The 19,443-nt window shown below is 46.6% G+C and overlaps 1 protein-coding gene across 1 annotated transcript in view; it reads left to right on the top strand.

Moving 5' to 3' along the window:
* The first annotated feature begins 3,009 nt into the window (after positions 1-3,009).
* The window catches only part of HOGA1 (4-hydroxy-2-oxoglutarate aldolase 1), a 77,670-nt gene continuing 61,236 nt past the window's right edge, over positions 3,010-19,443 (top strand). Inside the window, 5 exon segments of the mRNA XM_077455705.1 lie at positions 3,010-3,048; positions 3,051-3,201; positions 8,918-9,046; positions 13,247-13,374; positions 15,786-15,920. Coding sequence (XP_077311831.1) covers positions 3,025-3,048; positions 3,051-3,201; positions 8,918-9,046; positions 13,247-13,374; positions 15,786-15,920 — 567 coding nt within the window. The 5' untranslated portion in view covers positions 3,010-3,024.

Consider the following 19,443-nt stretch of genomic DNA (forward strand, 5'->3'; position numbering starts at 1 on the left):
ATTATGTTTGGGGTACAGCGCCACACGACCGCGCAATTGTCAGTTAAAGCAATGCAGTGCCGAATCACAAAAAATGGCCTGGTAATGAAGGGGGAAAACTCTTCCAGGGCTGAATAGGTAAAGCCGAACTCCTAAGTACACCATATTGTCAATAGCAGAGGGCACTGGGGGGAGAAGGCAGAGGGCACGGGGGGGGGGGGGGGCAGAGGGCACTGGGGGACTGGAGAGCACTGAGGGGGGGCTGGAGATCAGGGGGGAGCAGGATAGGAGGAGTCGTTGGGGTGGCTGGAGAGCACTGGGGGGGAAGGAGGTGAGCACTGGAGGGGCTAGAGAGCACAGGGAGAGTTAGAGAGCACAAGGGGGCAGCAGAGAGCACTGGAGGGGCTGGAGAAGGGGGGGGGGGGGGTGGAGGGCACAGGGAGGAGGGAGTTGGAGAGTACGGGGGGCAGCAGAGAGCATGGGGGGAGTTGGAGAGCACGGTGGGGCAGTGAAGAGCACAAGGGGGCAGCAGAGAGCATGGGGGGAGTTGGAGAGTACAGGGGGGCAGCGGAGAGCACGGGGGGGGGAAGGAGGTGAGCACTGGAGGGGCTAGAGAGCACAGGGAGAGTTAGAGAGCACAAGGGGGCAGCAGAGAGCACTGGAGGGGCTGGAGAAGGGAGGGGGGTGGAGGGCACAGGGAGGAGGGAGTTGGAGAGTACGGGGGGGGGGCAGCAGAGAGCATGGGGGGAGTTGGAGAGCACGGTGGGGCAGCGGAGAGCATGGGGGGAGTTGGAGAGCACGGTGGGGCAGCGGAGAGCACTGAGGGAAGTTGGAGAGTACAGGGGGGAAGCAAAGAGCATGGGGGAGTTGGAGAGCACAGGGGGCAGTGGAGAGCATTGGGGGGGGGGGTGGGGGGGAGGGAGTTGGAGAGCAGGGGGGGCAGTGGAGAGCATTGGGGGAGTTGAAGAGCAGGGGGGGGCAGTGGAGAGCATTGGGGGGGGGGGGAGTTGGAGAGCAGGGGGGGCAGTGGAGAGCATTGGGGGGAGTTGAAGAGCAGGGGGGGCAGTGGAGAGCATTGGGGGGGGGGAGTTGGAGAGCAGGGGGGCAGTGGAGAGCATTGGGGGGGGGGGGAGTTGGAGAGCAGGGGGGGCAGTGGAGAGCATTGGGTGGAGTTGAAGAGCAGGGGGGGCAGTGAACAGCATTGGGGGGGGGAGTTGGAGAGCATTGGGTGGAGTTGGAGAGCAGGGGTGGCAGTGGAGAGCATTGGGGGGAGTTGGAGAGCAGGGGGGGGCAGTGGAGAGCATTGGGGGGAGTTGAAGAGCAGGGGGGGCAGTGGAGAGCATTGGGGGGAGTTGAAGAGCAGGGGGGGCAGTGGAGAGCAGCAGGGGGGGCAGTGGAGAGCATTGGGGGGAGTTGAAGAGCAGGGGGGGGGGCAGTGGGAGAGCATTGGGGGGAGTTGAAGAGCAGGGGGGGGGCAGTGGAGAGCATTGGGGGGAGTTGAAGAGCAGGGGGGGGCAGTGGAGAGCATTGGGGGGGAGTTGGAGAGCAGGGGGGCAGTGGAGAGCATTGGGGGGAGTTGAAGAGCAGGGGGGCAGTGGAGAGCATTGGGGGGGGAGTTGGAGAGCAGGGGGGCAGTGGAGAGCATTGGGGGGGGAGTTGGAGAGCAGGGGGGCAGTGGAGAGCATTGGGGGGAGTTGGAGAGCAGGGGGGGCAGTGAAGAGCATTGGGGGGGGGGGGGAGTTGGAGAGCAGGGGGGCAGTGGAGAGCATTGGGGGAGTTGAAGAGCAGGGGGGGCAGTGGAGAGCATTGGGGGGGGGAGTTGGAGAGCAGGGGGGCAGTGGAGAGCATTGGGGGGGAGTTGGAGAGCAGGGGGGCAGTGGAGAGCATTGGGGGAGTTGAAGAGCAGGGGGGGCAGTGAAGAGCATTGGGGGGGGGGGAGTTGGAGAGCAGGGGGGCAGTGGAGAGCATTGGGGGGGAGTTGGAGAGCAGGGGGGCAGTGGAGAGCATTGGGGGGAGTTGAAGAGCAGGGGGGGCAGTGAAGAGCATTGGGGGGGGGGAGTTGGAGAGCAGGGGGGGCAGTGGAGAGCATTGGGTGGAGTTGGAGAGCAGGGGGGGGCAGTGGAGAGCATTGGGGGGGAGTTGGAGAGCAGGGGGGGCAGTGGAGAGCATTGGGGGGAGTTGAAGAGCAGGGGGGGCAGTGGAGAGCATTGGGGGGGGGGGGGGAGTTGGAGAGCAGGGGGGCAGTGGAGAGCATTGGGGGGAGTTGGAGAGCAGGGGGGCAGTGGAGAGCATTGGGGGGGAGTTGAAGAGCAGGGGGGGCAGTGAAGAGCATTGGGGGGGAGTTGGAGAGCATTGGGTGGAGTTGGAGAGCAGGGGGGGGGGCAGTGGAGAGCATTGGGGGGAGTTGAAGAGCAGGGGGGGCAGTGGAGAGCATTGGGGGGAGTTGGAGAGCAGGGGGGGCAGTGGAGAGCATTGGGGGGAGTTGGAGAGCAGGGGGGGCAGTGGAGAGCATTGGGGGGAGTTGGAGAGTACAGGGGGGCAGTGGAGAGCATTGGGGGGAGTTGGAGAGTACAGGGGGCAGTGGAGAGCATTGGGGGGAGTTGGAGAGTACAGGGGGGCAGTGGAGAGCATTGGGGGGAGTTGGAGAGTACAGGGGGCAGTGGAGAGCATTGGGGGGAGTTGGAGAGTACAGGGGGGCAGTGAAGAGCATTGGGGGGAGTTGGAGAGTACAGGGGGGGGGGGGGCAGCAGAGAGCATGGGGGGGGAGTTGGAATGGAGAGTATTGGTATAATAGTGCTGGTCTCTTATTGGTTAGGCGGAGGAGTTGTATTAAAACTCCACAAACTTTCCTGGCTTCTGATTGGCTGTCGGTGAGATAGAGGGGTAACAATGTAGCAATAATCTCCGAACACTTTCCTGGCCTCCTATTGGCTGAGGAGAGGTGGATGGGTTATAATGTAACGAGTGTGACCCCGGTGTGGGGGAGGGGAAGGCTCGATCAATCATTAACCCCTCCGTCCCCGCCGGACTCCTCCGATCGCCAGCATGCTGCTCCGAGCTCTCCTCCCCGCTCTGTCCGCTCCTATGTCACCGCAAACCGGCCCGTACCGGACATCTCCGGCATCTTCCCCCCCATCTCCACCCCCTTCACCCCCCGGGAACGGGTGGACTATGAGCGACTTACCGACAACCTCCGGAAATACTCCGCCACCCCTCTCCGAGGTACTGAGCATGCGCACACTCACCTCTATACAGGTCCCTATCTGTATACTCCTCTATATATACTCTCTGCAGGACCCTATCTATATACTTTTCTCTATATACTGTATACAGGACCCTATCTGTATACGGGACCCTATCTATATACTCCTCTATATATACTGTATACAGGACCCTATCTATATACTCCTCTCTATACGCTATACAGGACCCTATCTATATACTCCTCTCTATACGCTATACAGGACCCTATCTATATACTCCTCTCTATACGCTATACAGGACCCTATCTGTATACTCCTCTATATATACTTTATACAGGACCCTATCTATATACTCCTCTCTATATACTGTTTACAGGACCCTATCTATATACTCCTCTGTATAAAGGACCCTATCTATATACTCCTTTCTCTATACAGAACCCTATCTATATACTCCTCTCTATATAATCTATACAGGACCCTATCTATATACTCCTCTCTATATACTGTATACAGGACCTCTATATACTCCTCTCTATATACTGTATACAGGACCTCTATATACTCCTCTCTATATACTGTATACAGGGCCCTATCTATATACTCCTCCATATACAGGACCCTTGTATTTACTCCTCTCTATATACTGTGTACAGGACACTATATACTCCTCTCTATATACTGTATACAGGACCCTTTGTATTTACTCCTCTATATACTGTATACAGGACCCTATCTATATACTCCTCTCTATATACTGTATACAGGACCTCTATATACTCCTCTCTATATACTGTATACAGGACCTCTATCTATATACTCCTCTCTATATACTGTATACAGGACCCTATCTGTATACTCCTCTATATATACTGTATACAGGGCCCTTTGTATTTACTCCTCTATATACTGTATACAGGACACTATCTATATACAGGACCCTATTTAGTCCTTTATATTTATATATACTGTGTACAGGAAACGATATACTCCTATACACTCCTCTATATACTGTATCCAGTATATATATATATATATATATATATTACATTTTTTTTCCATCTGACTACAAATGCAGCACGCGGGATTTTGTACACCTGGGCGGACCCGTATGAATATATATATATATAAAGGGATGAATTTTTCTTTAGCTTTTCTTGCACTTTTTTCCCCCTTTTCTTTTATCTTTTAATTATTTAATGAAATAAAATCTCAGGAGGTGGGTGGTAGGTGATTGGTGGGTGTAGATGGTGGGTGGTAGGTGATTGGTGGGTGTAGATGGTGGGTGGCAGGTGATTGGTGGGTGGCAGGTGATTGGTGGTTGTAGATGGTGGTAGGTGATTGGTGGGTGTAGATGGTGGGTGGTGGGTGGCAGGTGGGTGGTAGGTGACTGGTGGTTGTAGATGGTGGTAGGTGATTGGTGGGTGTAGATGGTGGGTGGTGGGTGGCAGGTGGGTGGTAGGTGATTGGTGGTTGTAGATGGTGGTAGGTGATTGGTGGTTGTAGATGGTGGTAGGTGATTGGTGGGTGTAGATGGTGGGTGGTGGGTGGCAGGTGGGTGGTAGGTGACTGGTGGTTGTAGATGGTGGTAGGTGATTGGTGGGTGTAGATGGTGGGTGGTGGGTGGCAGGTGGGTGGTAGGTGATTGGTGGTTGTAGATGGTGGTAGGTGATTGGTGGTTGTAGATGGTGGTAGGTGATTGGTGGGTGTAGATGGTGGGTGGTGGGTGGCAGGTGGGTGGTAGGTGACTGGTGGTTGTAGATGGTGGTAGGTGATTGGTGGGTGTAGATGATGGGTGGCAGGTGGTTGGTGGGTGTAGATGATGGGTGGCAGGTGATTGGTGGGTGTAGATGGTGGGTGGTAGGTGATTGGTGGGTGTAGATGATGGTTGGCAGGTGATTGGTGGGTGGCAGGTGATTGGTGGGTGTAGATGGTAGGTGATTGGTGGGTGTAGGTGATTGGTGGCAGGTGATTAGATGGTGAGTGGTAGGTGATTGGTGGGTGTAGATGGACGGTGGTAGGTGATTGGTGGGTGTAGATGGACGGTGGTAGGTGATTGGTGGGTGTAGATGGACGGTGGTAGGTGATTGGTGGGTGTAGATGGACGGTGGTAGGTGATTGGTGGGTGTAGATGGACGGTGGTAGGTGATTGGTGGCTGTAGATGGACGGTGGCAGGTGATTGGTCGGTGTAGATGGACGGTGGCAGGTGATTGGTCGGTGGCAGGTGATTGGTTGGTGTAGATGGTCGGTGGCAGGTGATTGGTTGGTGTAGACGCCTGGTATAAACCGTTGGCGGTATTTGCAGCGTATGACATCTAACTGAGACCCGTCTGGGTGAGTCTGACGTTTGGATTGGCGGGCTCCGCCGTCTCCTCTCTTCCCCCGGTGATGAGACGACAGGAGGAATTATCACATTATCACTTTGCACCGTCTCATTCAGATCCCCCTCTGTGCCAGATATCAGATGATGACTCTTCTATCATCACCTCTCTTAGTAAATCCGCACAGTGCTCACACTTCCTATGGAGGGCGATGTCGTCCCCTCCGAACCACTTTACAGCAAACGAGGGGTTAAAGCGGGGCCTCGTGTTCCCTTCTCACTAAACATGTGCAGTTATTTCATTCCGAATCGCAATTCAGACGAGTTTTCTCTTATTTGGGAATTCGGAAAGATCCAAATTTCCCAATTATAATAGTAACGAATTTAAAACGAATCCGAAAAAATGAAGCGAAAATTTTGTATGAAATTCGGATAGTTTTTTTGAATAGTTTTCTAATAGAATTTGAATTCAAATTTCAGAAGGGAATATAAAAAGAATAGAATAGAAAATAAAAGAACAGAATATAAAATAGCAGAACTGAATACAAAATAAAAGAATAGGAAAAAAAATGAATAAAAAAGGAATAGAAAAGAATAGAATTGAAAATGAAATAATAGAAAAGAATAGAATATAAAATAAAAGAACAGAATATAAAATAGCTGAACTGAATACAAAATAAAAGAATAGGAAAAAAAAGGAATAGAAAAGAATAGAATTGAAAATGAAATAATAGAAAAGAATAGAATATAAAATAAAAGAACAGAATATAAAATAGCTGAACTGAATACAAAATAAAAGAATAGGAAAAAAATGAATAAAAAAAGGAATAGAAAAGAATAGAATTGAAAATGAAATAATAGAAAAGAATAGAATATAAAATAAAAGAACAGAATATAAAATAGCAGAACTGAATACAAAATAAAAGAATAGGAAAAAAAAGAATAAAAATAAAGGAATAGAAAAGAATAGAATTGAAAATGAAATAATAGAAAATAATAGAATAGAAAATAAAAGAACAGAATATAAAATAGCAGAACTGAATACAAAATAAAAGAATAGGAAAAAAAAATGAATAAAAAATAAAGGAATAGAAAAGAATAGAATTGAAAATGAAATAATAGAAAATAGAATAGAAAATAAAAGAACAGAATATAAAATAGCAGAACTGAATACAAAATAAAAGAATAGGAAAAAATGAATAAAAAATAAAGGAATAGAAAAGAATAGAATTGAAAATGAAATAACAGAAAAGAATAGAATATAAAATAAAAGAACAGAATATAAAATAGCAGAACTGAACACAAAATAAAAGAATAGGAAAAAATGAATAAAAAATAAAGGAATAGAAAAGAATAGAATTGAAAATGAAATAATAGAAAATAGAATAGAAAATAAAAGAACAGAATATAAAATAGCAGAACTGAATACAAAATAAAAGAATAGGAAAAAATGAATAAAAAATAAAGGAATAGAAAAGAATAGAATTGAAAATGAAATAATAGAAAAGAATAGAATATAAAATAAAAGAACAGAATATAAAATAGCAGAACTGAACACAAAATAAAAGAATAGGAAAAAATGAATAAAAAATAAAGGAATAGAAAAGAATAGAATTGAAAATGAAATAATAGAAAATAATAGAATAGAAAATAAAAGAACAGAATATAAAATAGCAGAACTGAATACAAAATAAAAGAATAGGAAAAAAAATGAATAAAAAATAAAGGAATAGAAAAGAATAGAATTGAAAATGAAATAATAGAAAATAGAATAGAAAATAAAAGAACAGAATATAAAATAGCAGAACTGAATACAAAATAAAAGAATAGGAAAAAATGAATAAAAAATAAAGGAATAGAAAAGAATAGAATTGAAAATGAAATAATAGAAAAGAATAGAATATAAAATAAAAGAACAGAATATAAAATAGCAGAACTGAACACAAAATAAAAGAATAGGAAAAAATGAATAAAAAATAAAGGAATAGAAAAGAATAGAATTGAAAATGAAATAATAGAAAATAATAGAATAGAAAATAAAAGAACAGAATATAAAATAGCAGAACTGAATACAAAATAAAAGAATAGGAAAAAAAATGAATAAAAAATAAAGGAATAGAAAAGAATAGAATTGAAAATGAAATAATAGAAAATAGAATAGAAAATAAAAGAACAGAATATAAAATAGCAGAACTGAATACAAAATAAAAGAATAGGAAAAAAAAAGAATAAAAATAAAGGAAAAGAAAAGAATAGAATTGAAAATGAAATAATAGAAAAGAATAGAATAGAAAATAAAAGAACAGAATATAAAATAGCAGAACTGAATACAAAATAAAAGAATAGGAAAAAAAAATGAATAAAAAATAAAGGAATAGAAAAGAATAGAATAGAAAATAAAAGAACAGAATATAAAATGGCAGAACTGAATACAAAATAAAAGAATAGGAAAATAAAAATGAATAAAAAATAAAGGAATAGAAAAGAATAGAATTGAAAATGAAATAATAGAAAATAGAATAGAAAATAAAAGAACAGAATATAAAATAGCAGAACTGAATACAAAATAAAAGAATAGGAAAAAAAAATAAATAAAAAATAAATAAAGGTATAGAAAAGAATAGAATTGAAAATGAAATAGAAAAGAATAGAATAGAAAATAAAAGAATAGCAAAAAACAATAGAATAGAATAAAACTGAATATAACCTTCCAAAATTCAAATTTCGAATGGAATGAATTCAATTTAGAAAAAATGTACAAAACAATAGTTTAGAATAGAAAATAAAATAAAAGAATAGAAAAAAACAATAGAATGGAATAAAATAGAATTTAACCATCTTCAAGAATTCTAACAGAATAAATTCGAATAGGATTAAAAATGAAATAATAGAAAAGAATAGAATAGAAAAAACAAATACAACAGAATAGAATAAAATAGAATGAATATAACCTTCCAAAATTCAAATTTCAGATAGAATAAATTTAGAAAATAATGTAAAAGAATTAGATTAGAATAGAATAGAAAATAAAAGAACATAACAGAATAGAATAGAATTTAACCATCTTCCAGAATTCGGACATCGGCACACATGACTGAAGATTAAAAATTACTTATTTACAACATTTTATTTTTTATTTTTTTTCCAATGTTTCGTTTCTTTTTTTTTTGTTTGTTTTTTTTTTTTAGCAAATAATAAACCCCCCAGAGGTGATTAGATTCCACCAAAATAAATCTCTATTTGTGTGAGAAAAAGATAAAAATGTCCTATGTGTACAATGCAGCGTGACCGAGTAATTGTCATTCAAAGAGGGGCAGGAAGGAGGGGGTGGGGCGGTACTGAAGGGGTTAAGGTTGCCGATCCCGGATACACAGCGTGGATCCCGGTAATAACGATGTATCTCTTTATTTTCAGGTTTGGTGGTGCAAGGCTCCAATGGGGAATACACTTACCTGAGCCGGGAGGAGCGGCTGGAGGTGGTGCGGAAGGCGCGGGAGGTGGTCCCCAAAGAGAAGCTGCTTATTGCCGGATCGGGGTGTGAATGTACGGTGAACCCCGCTCATATTCTTCTACAGGTTGTGGGAAGAAACGGCATGGAGTTCAGAGGTTCAACCTCGGCAGTCCGCACCCAACTTTATTTATCAGGATGTTCAGACAAAAGAGCAGATTCTTATCACAAGTCCTATAAGGAAGTTCAGTGATTGGGATCAGATTTACTTTTCAAGTCTTTGTATTAGGAATGTCTTCAGGACAAAGCACAAGTTTTGTGTATACTCTAATAACTACCCCCCTCCCCCCTGAGTCCCCCCCCCCCCAGTCCCCCGCCTCCGTGTACACTTTGTGATTCCTCTGGGGGTCCTTTGCCCTTCTGGGGGGCCGCGCCCCATTTTTTTGCACAGCGTTGTGTGTTCCCATGGCACAGGCCAGCCATCCACCAACATCATGGAAACGCATGAAACTAATCCTAGACTGTATTCAGGGCATCCCCAGCATTCAGGAGGGGGAGGCAGTGCACCTCCGAGGACTCTGATGTGAAAGGGAGGAAGACTGAGGACTCTGATGTGAAAGGATAGAAGACTGAGGACTCTGATGTGAAAGGGGGGAAGACTGAGGACTCTGATGTGAAAGGGATAGAAGACTGAGGACTCTGATGTGAAAGGATAGAAGACTGAGGACTCTGATGTGAAAGGGGGGAAGACTGAGGACTCTGATGTGAAAGGGATAGAAGACTGAGGACTCTGATGTGAAAGGATAGAAGACTGAGGACTCTGATGTGAAAGGGGGGAAGACTGAGGACTCTGATGTGAAAGGGGGGAAGACTGAGGACTCTGATGTGAAAGGGGGGAGGACTGGGGACTCTGATGTGAAAGGGATAGAAGACTGATGACTCTGATGTGAAAGGGATAGAAGACTGAGGACTCTGATGTGAAAGGGATAGAAGACTGAGGACTCTGATGTGAAAGGGTTAGAAGTCTGAGGACTCTGATGTGAAAGGGATAGAAGACTGAGGACTCTGATGTGAAAGGGAGGAAGACTGAGGACTCTGATGTGAAAGGGTTAGAAGTCTGAGGACTCTGATGTGAAAGGGATAGAAGACTGAGGACTCTGATGTGAAAGGGATAGAAGACTGAGGACTCTGATGTGAAAGGGATAGAAGACCGAGGACTCTGATGTGAAAGGATAGAAGACTGAGGACTCTGATGTGAAAGGGATAGAAGACTGAGGACTCTGATGTGAAAGGGATAGAAGACTGAGGACTCTGATGTGAAAGGGATAGAAGACTGAGGACTCTGATGTGAAAGGGATAGAAGACTGAGGACTCTGATGTGAAAGGATAGAAGACTGAGGACTCTGATGTGAAAGGGATAGAAGACTGAGGACTCTGATGTGAAAGGGATAGAAGACTGAGGACTCTGATGTGAAAGGATAGAAGACTGAGGACTCTGATATGAAAAGATGGAAGACTGAGGACTCTGATGTGAAAGGATAGAAGACTGAGGACTCTGATATGAAAAGATGGAAGACTGAGGACTCTGATGTGAAAGGGGGGAAGACTGAGGACTCTGATGTGAAAGGGATAGAAGACTGAGGACTCTGATGTGAAAGGGAGGAAGACTGAGGACTCTGATGTGAAAGGGATAGAAGACTGAGGACTCTGATGTGAAAGGGATAGAAGACTGAGGACTCTGATGTGAAAGGGATAGAAGACTGAGGACTCTGATGTGAAAGGGATAGAAGACTGAGGACTCTGATGTGAAAGGGATAGAAGACTGAGGACTCTGATGTGAAAGGATAGAAGACTGAGGACTCTGATGTGAAAGGGATAGAAGACTGAGGACTCTGATGTGAAAGGATAGAAGACTGAGGACTCTGATATGAAAAGATGGAAGACTGAGGACTCTGATGTGAAAGGGATAGAAGACTGAGGACTCTGATGTGAAAGGGATAGAAGACTGAGGACTCTGATGTGAAAGGATAGAAGACTGAGGACTCTGATATGAAAAGATGGAAGACTGAGGACTCTGATGTGAAAGGATAGAAGACTGAGGACTCTGATATGAAAAGATGGAAGACTGAGGACTGATGCGAAAGGGAGGAAGACTGAAGACTCTGATGTGAAAGGGGAGAAGACTGAGGCCTGAATGTGGGGGATGGGATTTCTGATGTAGAAAGAAGTGGGGCTGAGAACTCTAATGTGAAAGGGGGGGGGGGGCACTGAGGACTCTGATGTAAAAGGTGAGGTATGAGGACTCTGATGTAAAGGGGGGGGGGGGGGGGTGAGCACTCTGATGTTGAAGGAGTGGAGCAGAGCAATCCTTTAGGAAAAAGGGAGGACTGAGGACTGTTATGTGGAAATAAAAGGGGACGAGGACTCTGAAATGAAAGGTTTGAAGACTGAGGACTTTGTAATAAAGGGGGGACTCTGATGTTGTAGAGGGGGCTCCTAATGTGATGGGTAGATGCCTATTTTATAATAGGATGACTCGTGATTTTTTTTATACTATTAAGGGTTGAGAATTGCCAATGTCACTGATGCTTTGAGAATGGAGGGACCTGTAGGGGGAGTCTGAGGCTCTTGTGGTGTCTGATATTAGAGTGTAAGCTCTTGTGGTGTCTGATATTAGAGTGTAAGCTCTTGTGGTGTCTGATATTAGAGTGTAAGCTCTTGTGTCTGATATTAGAGTGTAAGCTCTTGTGGTGTCTGATATTAGAGTGTAAGCTCTTGTGGCGTCTGATATTAGAGTGTAAGCTCTTGTGGTGTCTGATATTAGAGTGTAAGCTCTTGTGTCTGATATTAGAGTGTAAGCTCTTGTGTCTGATATTAGAGTGTAAGCTCTTGTGTCTGATATTAGAGTGTAAGCTCTTGTTGTGTCTGATATTAGAGTGTAAGCTCTTGTTGTGTCTGATATTAGAGTGTAAGCTCTTGTGGTGTCTGATATTAGAGTGTAAGCTCTTGTGGTGTCTGATATTAGAGTGTAAGCTCTTGTGGCGTCTGATATTAGAGTGTAAGCTCTTGTGGTGTCTGATATTAGAGTGTAAGCTCTTGTGGTGTCTGATATTAGAGTGTAAGCTCTTGTGGTGTCTGATATTAGAGTGTAAGCTCTTGTGGTGTCTGATATTAGAGTGTAAGCTCTTGTGTCTGATATTAGAGTGTAAGCTCTTGTGGTGTCTGATATTAGAGTGTAAGCTCTTGTGGCGTCTGATATTAGAGTGTAAGCTCTTGTGGTGTCTGATATTAGAGTGTAAGCTCTTGTGGTGTCTGATATTAGAGTGTAAGCTCTTGTGTCTGATATTAGAGTGTAAGCTCTTGTTGTGTCTGATATTAGAGTGTAAGCTCTTGTTGTGTCTGATATTAGAGTGTAAGCTCTTGTGGTGTCTGATATTAGAGTGTAAGCTCTTGTGGTGTCTGATATTAGAGTGTAAGCTCTTGTGGCGTCTGATATTAGAGTGTAAGCTCTTGTGGTGTCTGATATTAGAGTGTAAGCTCTTGTGGTGTCTGATATTAGAGTGTAAGCTCTTGTGGTGTCTGATATTAGAGTGTAAGCTCTTGTGGTGTCTGATATTAGAGTGTAAGCTCTTGTGGTGTCTGATATTAGAGTGTAAGCTCTTGTGGTGTCTGATATTAGAGTGTAAGCTCTTGTGTCTGATATTAGAGTGTAAGCTCTTGTGGTGTCTGATATTAGAGTGTAAGCTCTTGTGGCGTCTGATATTAGAGTGTAAGCTCTTGTGGTGTCTGATATTAGAGTGTAAGCTCTTGTTGTGTCTGATATTAGAGTGTAAGCTCTTGTGTCTGATATTAGAGTGTAAGCTCTTGTGTCTGATATTAGAGTGTAAGCTCTTGTTGTGTCTGATATTAGAGTGTAAGCTCTTGTTGTGTCTGATATTAGAGTGTAAGCTCTTGTGTCTGATATTAGAGTGTAAGCTCTTGTGGTGTCTGATATTAGAGTGTAAGCTCTTGTGGTGTCTGATATTAGAGTGTAAGCTCTTGTGGCGTCCTGATATTAGAGTGTAAGCTCTTGTGGCGTCTGATATTAGAGTGTAAGCTCTTGTGGTGTCTGATATTAGAGTGTAAGCTCTTGTGGTGTCTGATATTAGAGTGTAAGCTCTTGTGGTGTCTGATATTAGAGTGTAAGCTCTTGTCGTTGTATCTGATATTACAGTGTAAGCTCTTGTGGTGTCTGATATTAGAGTGTAAGCTCTTGTGGTGTCTGATATTAGAGTGTAAGCTCTTGTTGTCCGCAGCTACACAGGCCACGGTGAAGATGACTCAGGAGATGGCGGAAGCCGGAGCGGAGGCGGTCCTTGTGGTGACTCCTTGTTATTATAAAGGCAGAATGAACAGCCCGGCTCTGATCCATCATTACACCGAGGTAATCCTACAGACTCCGCAATACCAGGAGATGATCCAGCTCCTGTGGTCTATGGGGCTCTGAGGTTTGTGCTGAGAGCGCCCTCTAGGGACACTCTCCGAACTGCCACCGACAGGTCCTGGTCACTAATAGTGATCAGAAGCCAGCAGAACGAGCTCCACAAGGGTCACAATTGCTTCAGTGGACCTCTACGGCTCCCCTGTCATATTTGGTTCTACACCTGGATAGGATAGGCAACACGGGGGGCATATAGAGGAACTGATCCCCTCCATTTTCCTCCTGCAGCCTCTAAAAGCCTGCTTCTCTTTCTCTCCCTCCTGCCTGGAGAATAATGGAGGGCATTGGTTCCTCTCAATGCCCCCCAGCCGCCCCTCTTATCCAGGTTACTTGTTTCCTGCTGCTCCCAGACCCCTGTGTGCTCCCCTGGATGCTTTTGGGATTGATTTAATGGACACAGTGAGTGATTGGTACCGATCGCTCATGTGTCCATTCATAACTGAAGCACAGTAAACTGTTTGCTATGCTTTGGTTTGTGTGAACGAACAGGAAGCCTCTGTACAGAGCTATTCCTATTCATGCATTCTGTTTAGCTGAGGCTGCAGAGATGGAGGGCTGTGTCCTCAATCTCCTCTCTCTGTCTTAAAGTTGGAACATCACAGGTTGGTTTAGACCGCTAATATCTCACTATATATATATATATATATATATATATATATATATATATATATATATATATATATATATATATATATATATATATATATATATATATATATAAATTATGCTAGGGGGGAAAGATATTCAGAGGCTGCAGACATGGGGGGAGATGGTCAGAGGTTGCAGACATGGTGTGGGGGAGGAGATGGTCAGAGGCTGCGGGCATGATGCAGGGGGGGAGATGGTCAGAGTCTGCTGACATGGTGCGGGGGAGGGGAGATGGTCAGAGGCTGCGGACATGGTGCGGGGGAGGGGAGATGGTCAGAGGCTGCGGACATGGTGCGGGGGAGGAGATGGTCAGAGGCTGCGGACATGGTGCGGGGGAGGAGATGGTCAGAGGCTGCGGACATTGTGCAGGGGGGAGGGGAGATGGTCAGAGTCTGCGGGCATGATGCAGGGGGGGAGATGGTCAGAGGCTACGGGCATGGTGCGGGGGGGGGGATGGTCAGAGGCTGCGGGCATGATGCAAGGGGGAGATGGTCAGAGGCTGCGGACATTGTGCAGGGAGGGGAGATGGGCAGAGGCTGCGGGCATGGCGTGGGGGGAGATGGTCAGAGGCTGCGGACATGGTGTGGGGGGAGATGGTCAGAGGCTGCGGACATGGTGTGGGGGGAGATGGTCAGAGGCTGCGGACATGGTCTGGGGGGAGATGGTCAGAGGCTGCGGACATGGTGTGGGGGGAGATGGTCAGAGGCTGCGGACATGGTGTGGGGTGAGATGGTCAGAGGCTGCGGGCATGGCGTGGGGGGAGATGGTCAGAGGCTGCGGACATGGCGTGGGGGGAGATGGTCAGAGGCTGCGGACATGGTGTGGGGGGAGATGGTCAGAGGCTGCGGACATGGTGTGGGGGAGATGGTCAGAGGCTGCGGACATGGTGTGGGGGGAGATGGTCAGAGGCTGCGGACATGGTGTGGGGGGAGATGGTCAGAGGCTGCGGACATGGTGTGGGGTGAGATGGTCAGAGGCTGCGGGCATGGTGTGGGGGGAGATGGTCAGAGGCTGCGGGCATGGTGTGGGGGGAGATGGTCAGAGGCTGCGGGCATGGTGTGGGGGAGATGGTCAGAGGCTGCGGGCATGGTGCGGGGGGGGAGATGGTCAGAGGCTGCGGACATGGTGCGGGAGGAGATGGTCAGAGGCTGCGGGCATGGTGCAGGGGGAGGAGATGGTCAGAGGCTGCGGACATTGTGCGGGGGAGGGGAGATGTCAGAGGCTACGGGCATGGTGCGGGGGGGGGATGGTCAGAGGCTGCGGACATGGTGCAGGAGAGCAATAGCAGGAGGTAGTCAGAGGCTGCAGAGGGGTCTTACCTGACCGTTATTAGAGGTGAGCGTTACCGCTAAGACCTCACAGAGGTGACGCTGCTGCTTTACATTTAAAAATGATGCCGCCCGGCCCCATTACGTCACTGCACATGCGCCGCCTGCCCGAAAAGGGGCCGAGCAAGTACAGGCTTTCCCGAGCAGCGGGCAGTACATGCGCAGTTGACATGTTGGCCCAGGCCCGCAGCCATATCTTTTACGGGTGCTGCGGCCCCTAGGGCAGACAGCCCATCCGGTAAGAGACCTGGGGCTATGGGCCCCAGGTTCAGAGCTATAGCCCCAGAAGCCACCCCCCTAGGGACGCCACTGGGTAAAGGTTGTCTGTGCTCCCGCTGTCTCCCCTGGATATCCTGACACGTCCTTGTCCTCCTCCAGGTTGCTGAGGCCTCCCCCGTCCCCGTCATCTTGTACAGCGTTCCTGCCAACACTGGGTTGGACCTACCTGTGGATGCCGTAGTGACTTTGGCTCAGCACCCAAACATCATAGGGATCAAGGACAGCGGAGGAGACGTAAGTCCCTGATTTCACAGCTCTTAGTTCTGCTATTCAGGTAAAGTGGAAGCTGTCACTTTGTAACAAGTTCTCTTTGTAGCTCGTCTCCTCTGCTTCTCTTTTCTTTCCCTCGTTCAGTAAGAGAAGCTTTACACTTCCACATATAAAACAATCGTGTTTTACAGAAAATGATTCAGCGCCAATATAGAAACATCTGCAGATGGCAGTCATGACCAATGTGGGTGTCCGGGTCAGGGGTCCGGCTCAGATATCGGTAGCTATAGCGGTAGAGAGGCTCCCATCCACCAGCTGGATAAGTACACAATTTATTTTTTTATACTAGTAATGGTGGCAATCAGCGAATTATAGTAGGACTGCGATATTGCGAAGGACAATCGGACAATAACAGTGATCAGTGCTAAAAATATACACTGTCACTGTACTAATGACACTGGCTGGGAAGGGGGTTAACATCAGGGGCGATCAAAGGGTTAACTATGTGCTTAGCCAGTGTTTATGTGCACTGTGGGGGAGGTGCTTACACTAGGGGGGGGGGGGGAGGACACAGAATCCATGCCTTCCCTCCTGTCTAAACGGCGATCTGCCTTATTTACATAAACAGATCACAGTTCTGTCTCTCTGCCTAATGATCGGCGGGGGGGGGGGCTGGAGGACATCGGGTCCGCCAGCTAGTGTTATTAGTACAGTGACAGTGCGTATTTTAGCGCCGATCACTTTATTAGTGTCACTGGTTCCCGCAAAGTGTCAGTCGTGACACCCGACCGGACTTCTCCAGCTGACTAGGTCCGAAAGGGATTAGATCCGCCGGACAATCCGATCGTGTGTGGGCTAATCCGTTTTTTTTTTTTTTCGGGAATGAAATCCGGTGGACCTAGAAATAGAACAGGTTTTCAAATCTGTCCGACGGACTCAATTCCGACGGACTAAAAATCTGGAAAACCGTTCGCCTGTGTGCTGGTCCGACGGACCAAATACGACGCAAGGGCAGCTATTGGCTACTGGCTACTGAACTTCCTTTTTTTTTTTTTGTCCCGGTTTACTTTATCATGTTCAAAATGAACGGACTTTCGAACGGACTTAGTCCGGTCGCGTGTGTGTGGCCGAGTCCGTTCGTTTTGTTTTTTTGGTGGAGAATGCGGGCATTGGAGTACGTTCATTTTAAAAGTCCGTGGGAACTTCCCGGCGAAAGTTCCCGCCGAGAAAAAACCGTTGGACCTAGTTTGCCGGAAAGTCCGGTTCGTGTGCATTAGTGTCAAAATGTCTGCCGCAATATCGCCGCCATTACAAGTATAAGATAAAAATAAATATCCCCTATTTTGTAGACAAAATAACTTTTGTGCAAACCAATCAGTATACGCTTATTGGGATTTTTATTTATTTATTTTTTACCAAAAATATGTAGCAGAATACAAATTGGCCTAAAATGACAAAGAGATTGGAATTTTTCTTTTTGTTTTTTTTTATTTTTTTATTGGATGTTTTATAGCGGAAAGTAAAAAAAAAAAAAAGAATTTTTTTTTTTTTTTTTTTTTAATTGTTGGTCTTTTTTTTGTTTTATAGCGCAAAAAAACAAAACAAAACAGAGGTGATTAAATTCCCCCAAAAGAAAGCTCTATTTGTGGGGGGAAAAAAAAGGACACAAATGTATATTGGGTTACAACGTCGCACCACCGCACAATTGTCAGTTAAAGTAACGCAGTGCCGCATCGCAAAAAAACGGCCTGGTCATGAAAGCTTGGGGTTTTTTTTTTTTTGTTTATATAATTAAAATTAAAATGACCCGGCGGTGATCAAACGCCACCAAAAGAAAGCTCCTATTTGTGTGAAAAAAATAAATAAAAAATGATACGAGTTAAATTTTATGTACAGTGTGGCATGACCACACAATTACCAGTTAAAATAGCGCAGTGCTGAATCGCAAAAAGTGGCCTGGTCATGAGGGGGGTAAATCTTCCAGAGCTGAAGGTGGGTAGTGATGATGATGATGATAATAACCCCCTTAGCTGCGGCCGTACGCACGTTTTGCGTTCGCGGCTTTCAGGGGTTATATATCGGGGTGATATTCAGCTGCAGGCATCACACCCCCCCCCCCCGGTACCGTTTTGTAGCCGCTCGGATGCCCCTCCCCCGCCCTGCCCCCCTTCCGCCAGTCTTCCCAGGCCTCCCGTCCCCCCAGGGCTGGACTGGGACAGAAATTTGGCCCTGGACTTCACCCAGACCGGCCCACTTACATTTTGAGTGTCCCATCAGCACTTCCTTACATCAGAGTGTCCCATCACCAGCCCCTTACATCAGAGTGTCCCATCAGCAGCCCCCTTACATCAGAGTGTCCCATCACACGCCCCCTTACATCAGAGTGTCCCATCACACGCCCCCTTACATCAGAGTGTCCCATCACCAGTCCCCTTACATCAGAGTGTCCCATCACACGCCCCCTTACATCAGAGTGTCCCATCACACGCCCCCTTACATCAGAGTGTCCCATCACCAGCCCCTTACATCAGAGTGTCCCATCACCAGCCCCTTACATCAGAGTGTCCCATCACCAGCCCCTTACATCAGAGTGTCCCATCACCAGCCCCCTTACATCAGAGTGTCCCATCACACGCCCCCTTACATCAGAGTGTCCCATCACACGCCCCCTTACATCAGAGTGTCCCATCACCAGCCCCTTACATCAGAGTGTCCCATCACCAGCCCCTTACATCAGAGTGTCCCATCACCAGCCCCTTACATCAGAGTGTCCCATCACCAGCCCCTTACATCAGAGTGTCCCATCACCAGCCCCCTTACATCAGAGTGTCCCATCACCAGCCCCTTACATCAGAGTGTCCCATCACCAGCCCCTTACATCAGAGTGTCCCATCACCAGCCCCTTACATCAGAGTGTCCCATCACCAGCCCCTTACATCAGAGTGTCCCATCACCAGCCCCCTTACATCAGAGTGTCCTATCACCAGCCCCTTACATCAGAGTGTCCCATCAGCACCCCCTTACATCAGAGTGTCCCATCACCAGCCCCCTTACATCAGAGTGTCCTATCACCAGCCCCTTACATCAGAGTGTCCCATCACCAGCCCCCTTACATCAGAGTGTCCCATCACCAGCCCCTTACATCAGAGTGTCCCATCACCAGCCCCTTACATCAGAGTGTCCCATCACCAGCCCCCTTACATCAGAGTGTCCCATCACCAGCCCCTTACATCAGAGTGTCCCATCACCAGCCCCTTACATCAGAGTGTCCCATCACCAGCCCCTTACATCAGAGTGTCCCATCACCAGCCCCTTACATCAGAGTGTCCCATCACCAGCCCCCTTACATCAGAGTGTCCCATCACCAGCCCCCTTACATCAGAGTGTCCCATCACCAGCCCCCTTACATCAGAGTGTCCCATCACCAGCCCCTTACATCAGAGTGTCCCATCACCAGCCCCTTACATCAGAGTGTCCCATCACCAGCCCCCTTACATCAGAGTGTCCCATCACCAGCCCCCTTACATCAGAGTGTCCCATCACCAGC

The sequence above is a fragment of the Lithobates pipiens genome, unplaced genomic scaffold (genome assembly GCF_037356315.1).
Source record: "Lithobates pipiens isolate NorthernLeopardFrog02 unplaced genomic scaffold, aLitPip1_a1.2 Scaffold_25, whole genome shotgun sequence".
Taxonomy (NCBI): domain Eukaryota; kingdom Metazoa; phylum Chordata; class Amphibia; order Anura; family Ranidae; genus Lithobates; species Lithobates pipiens.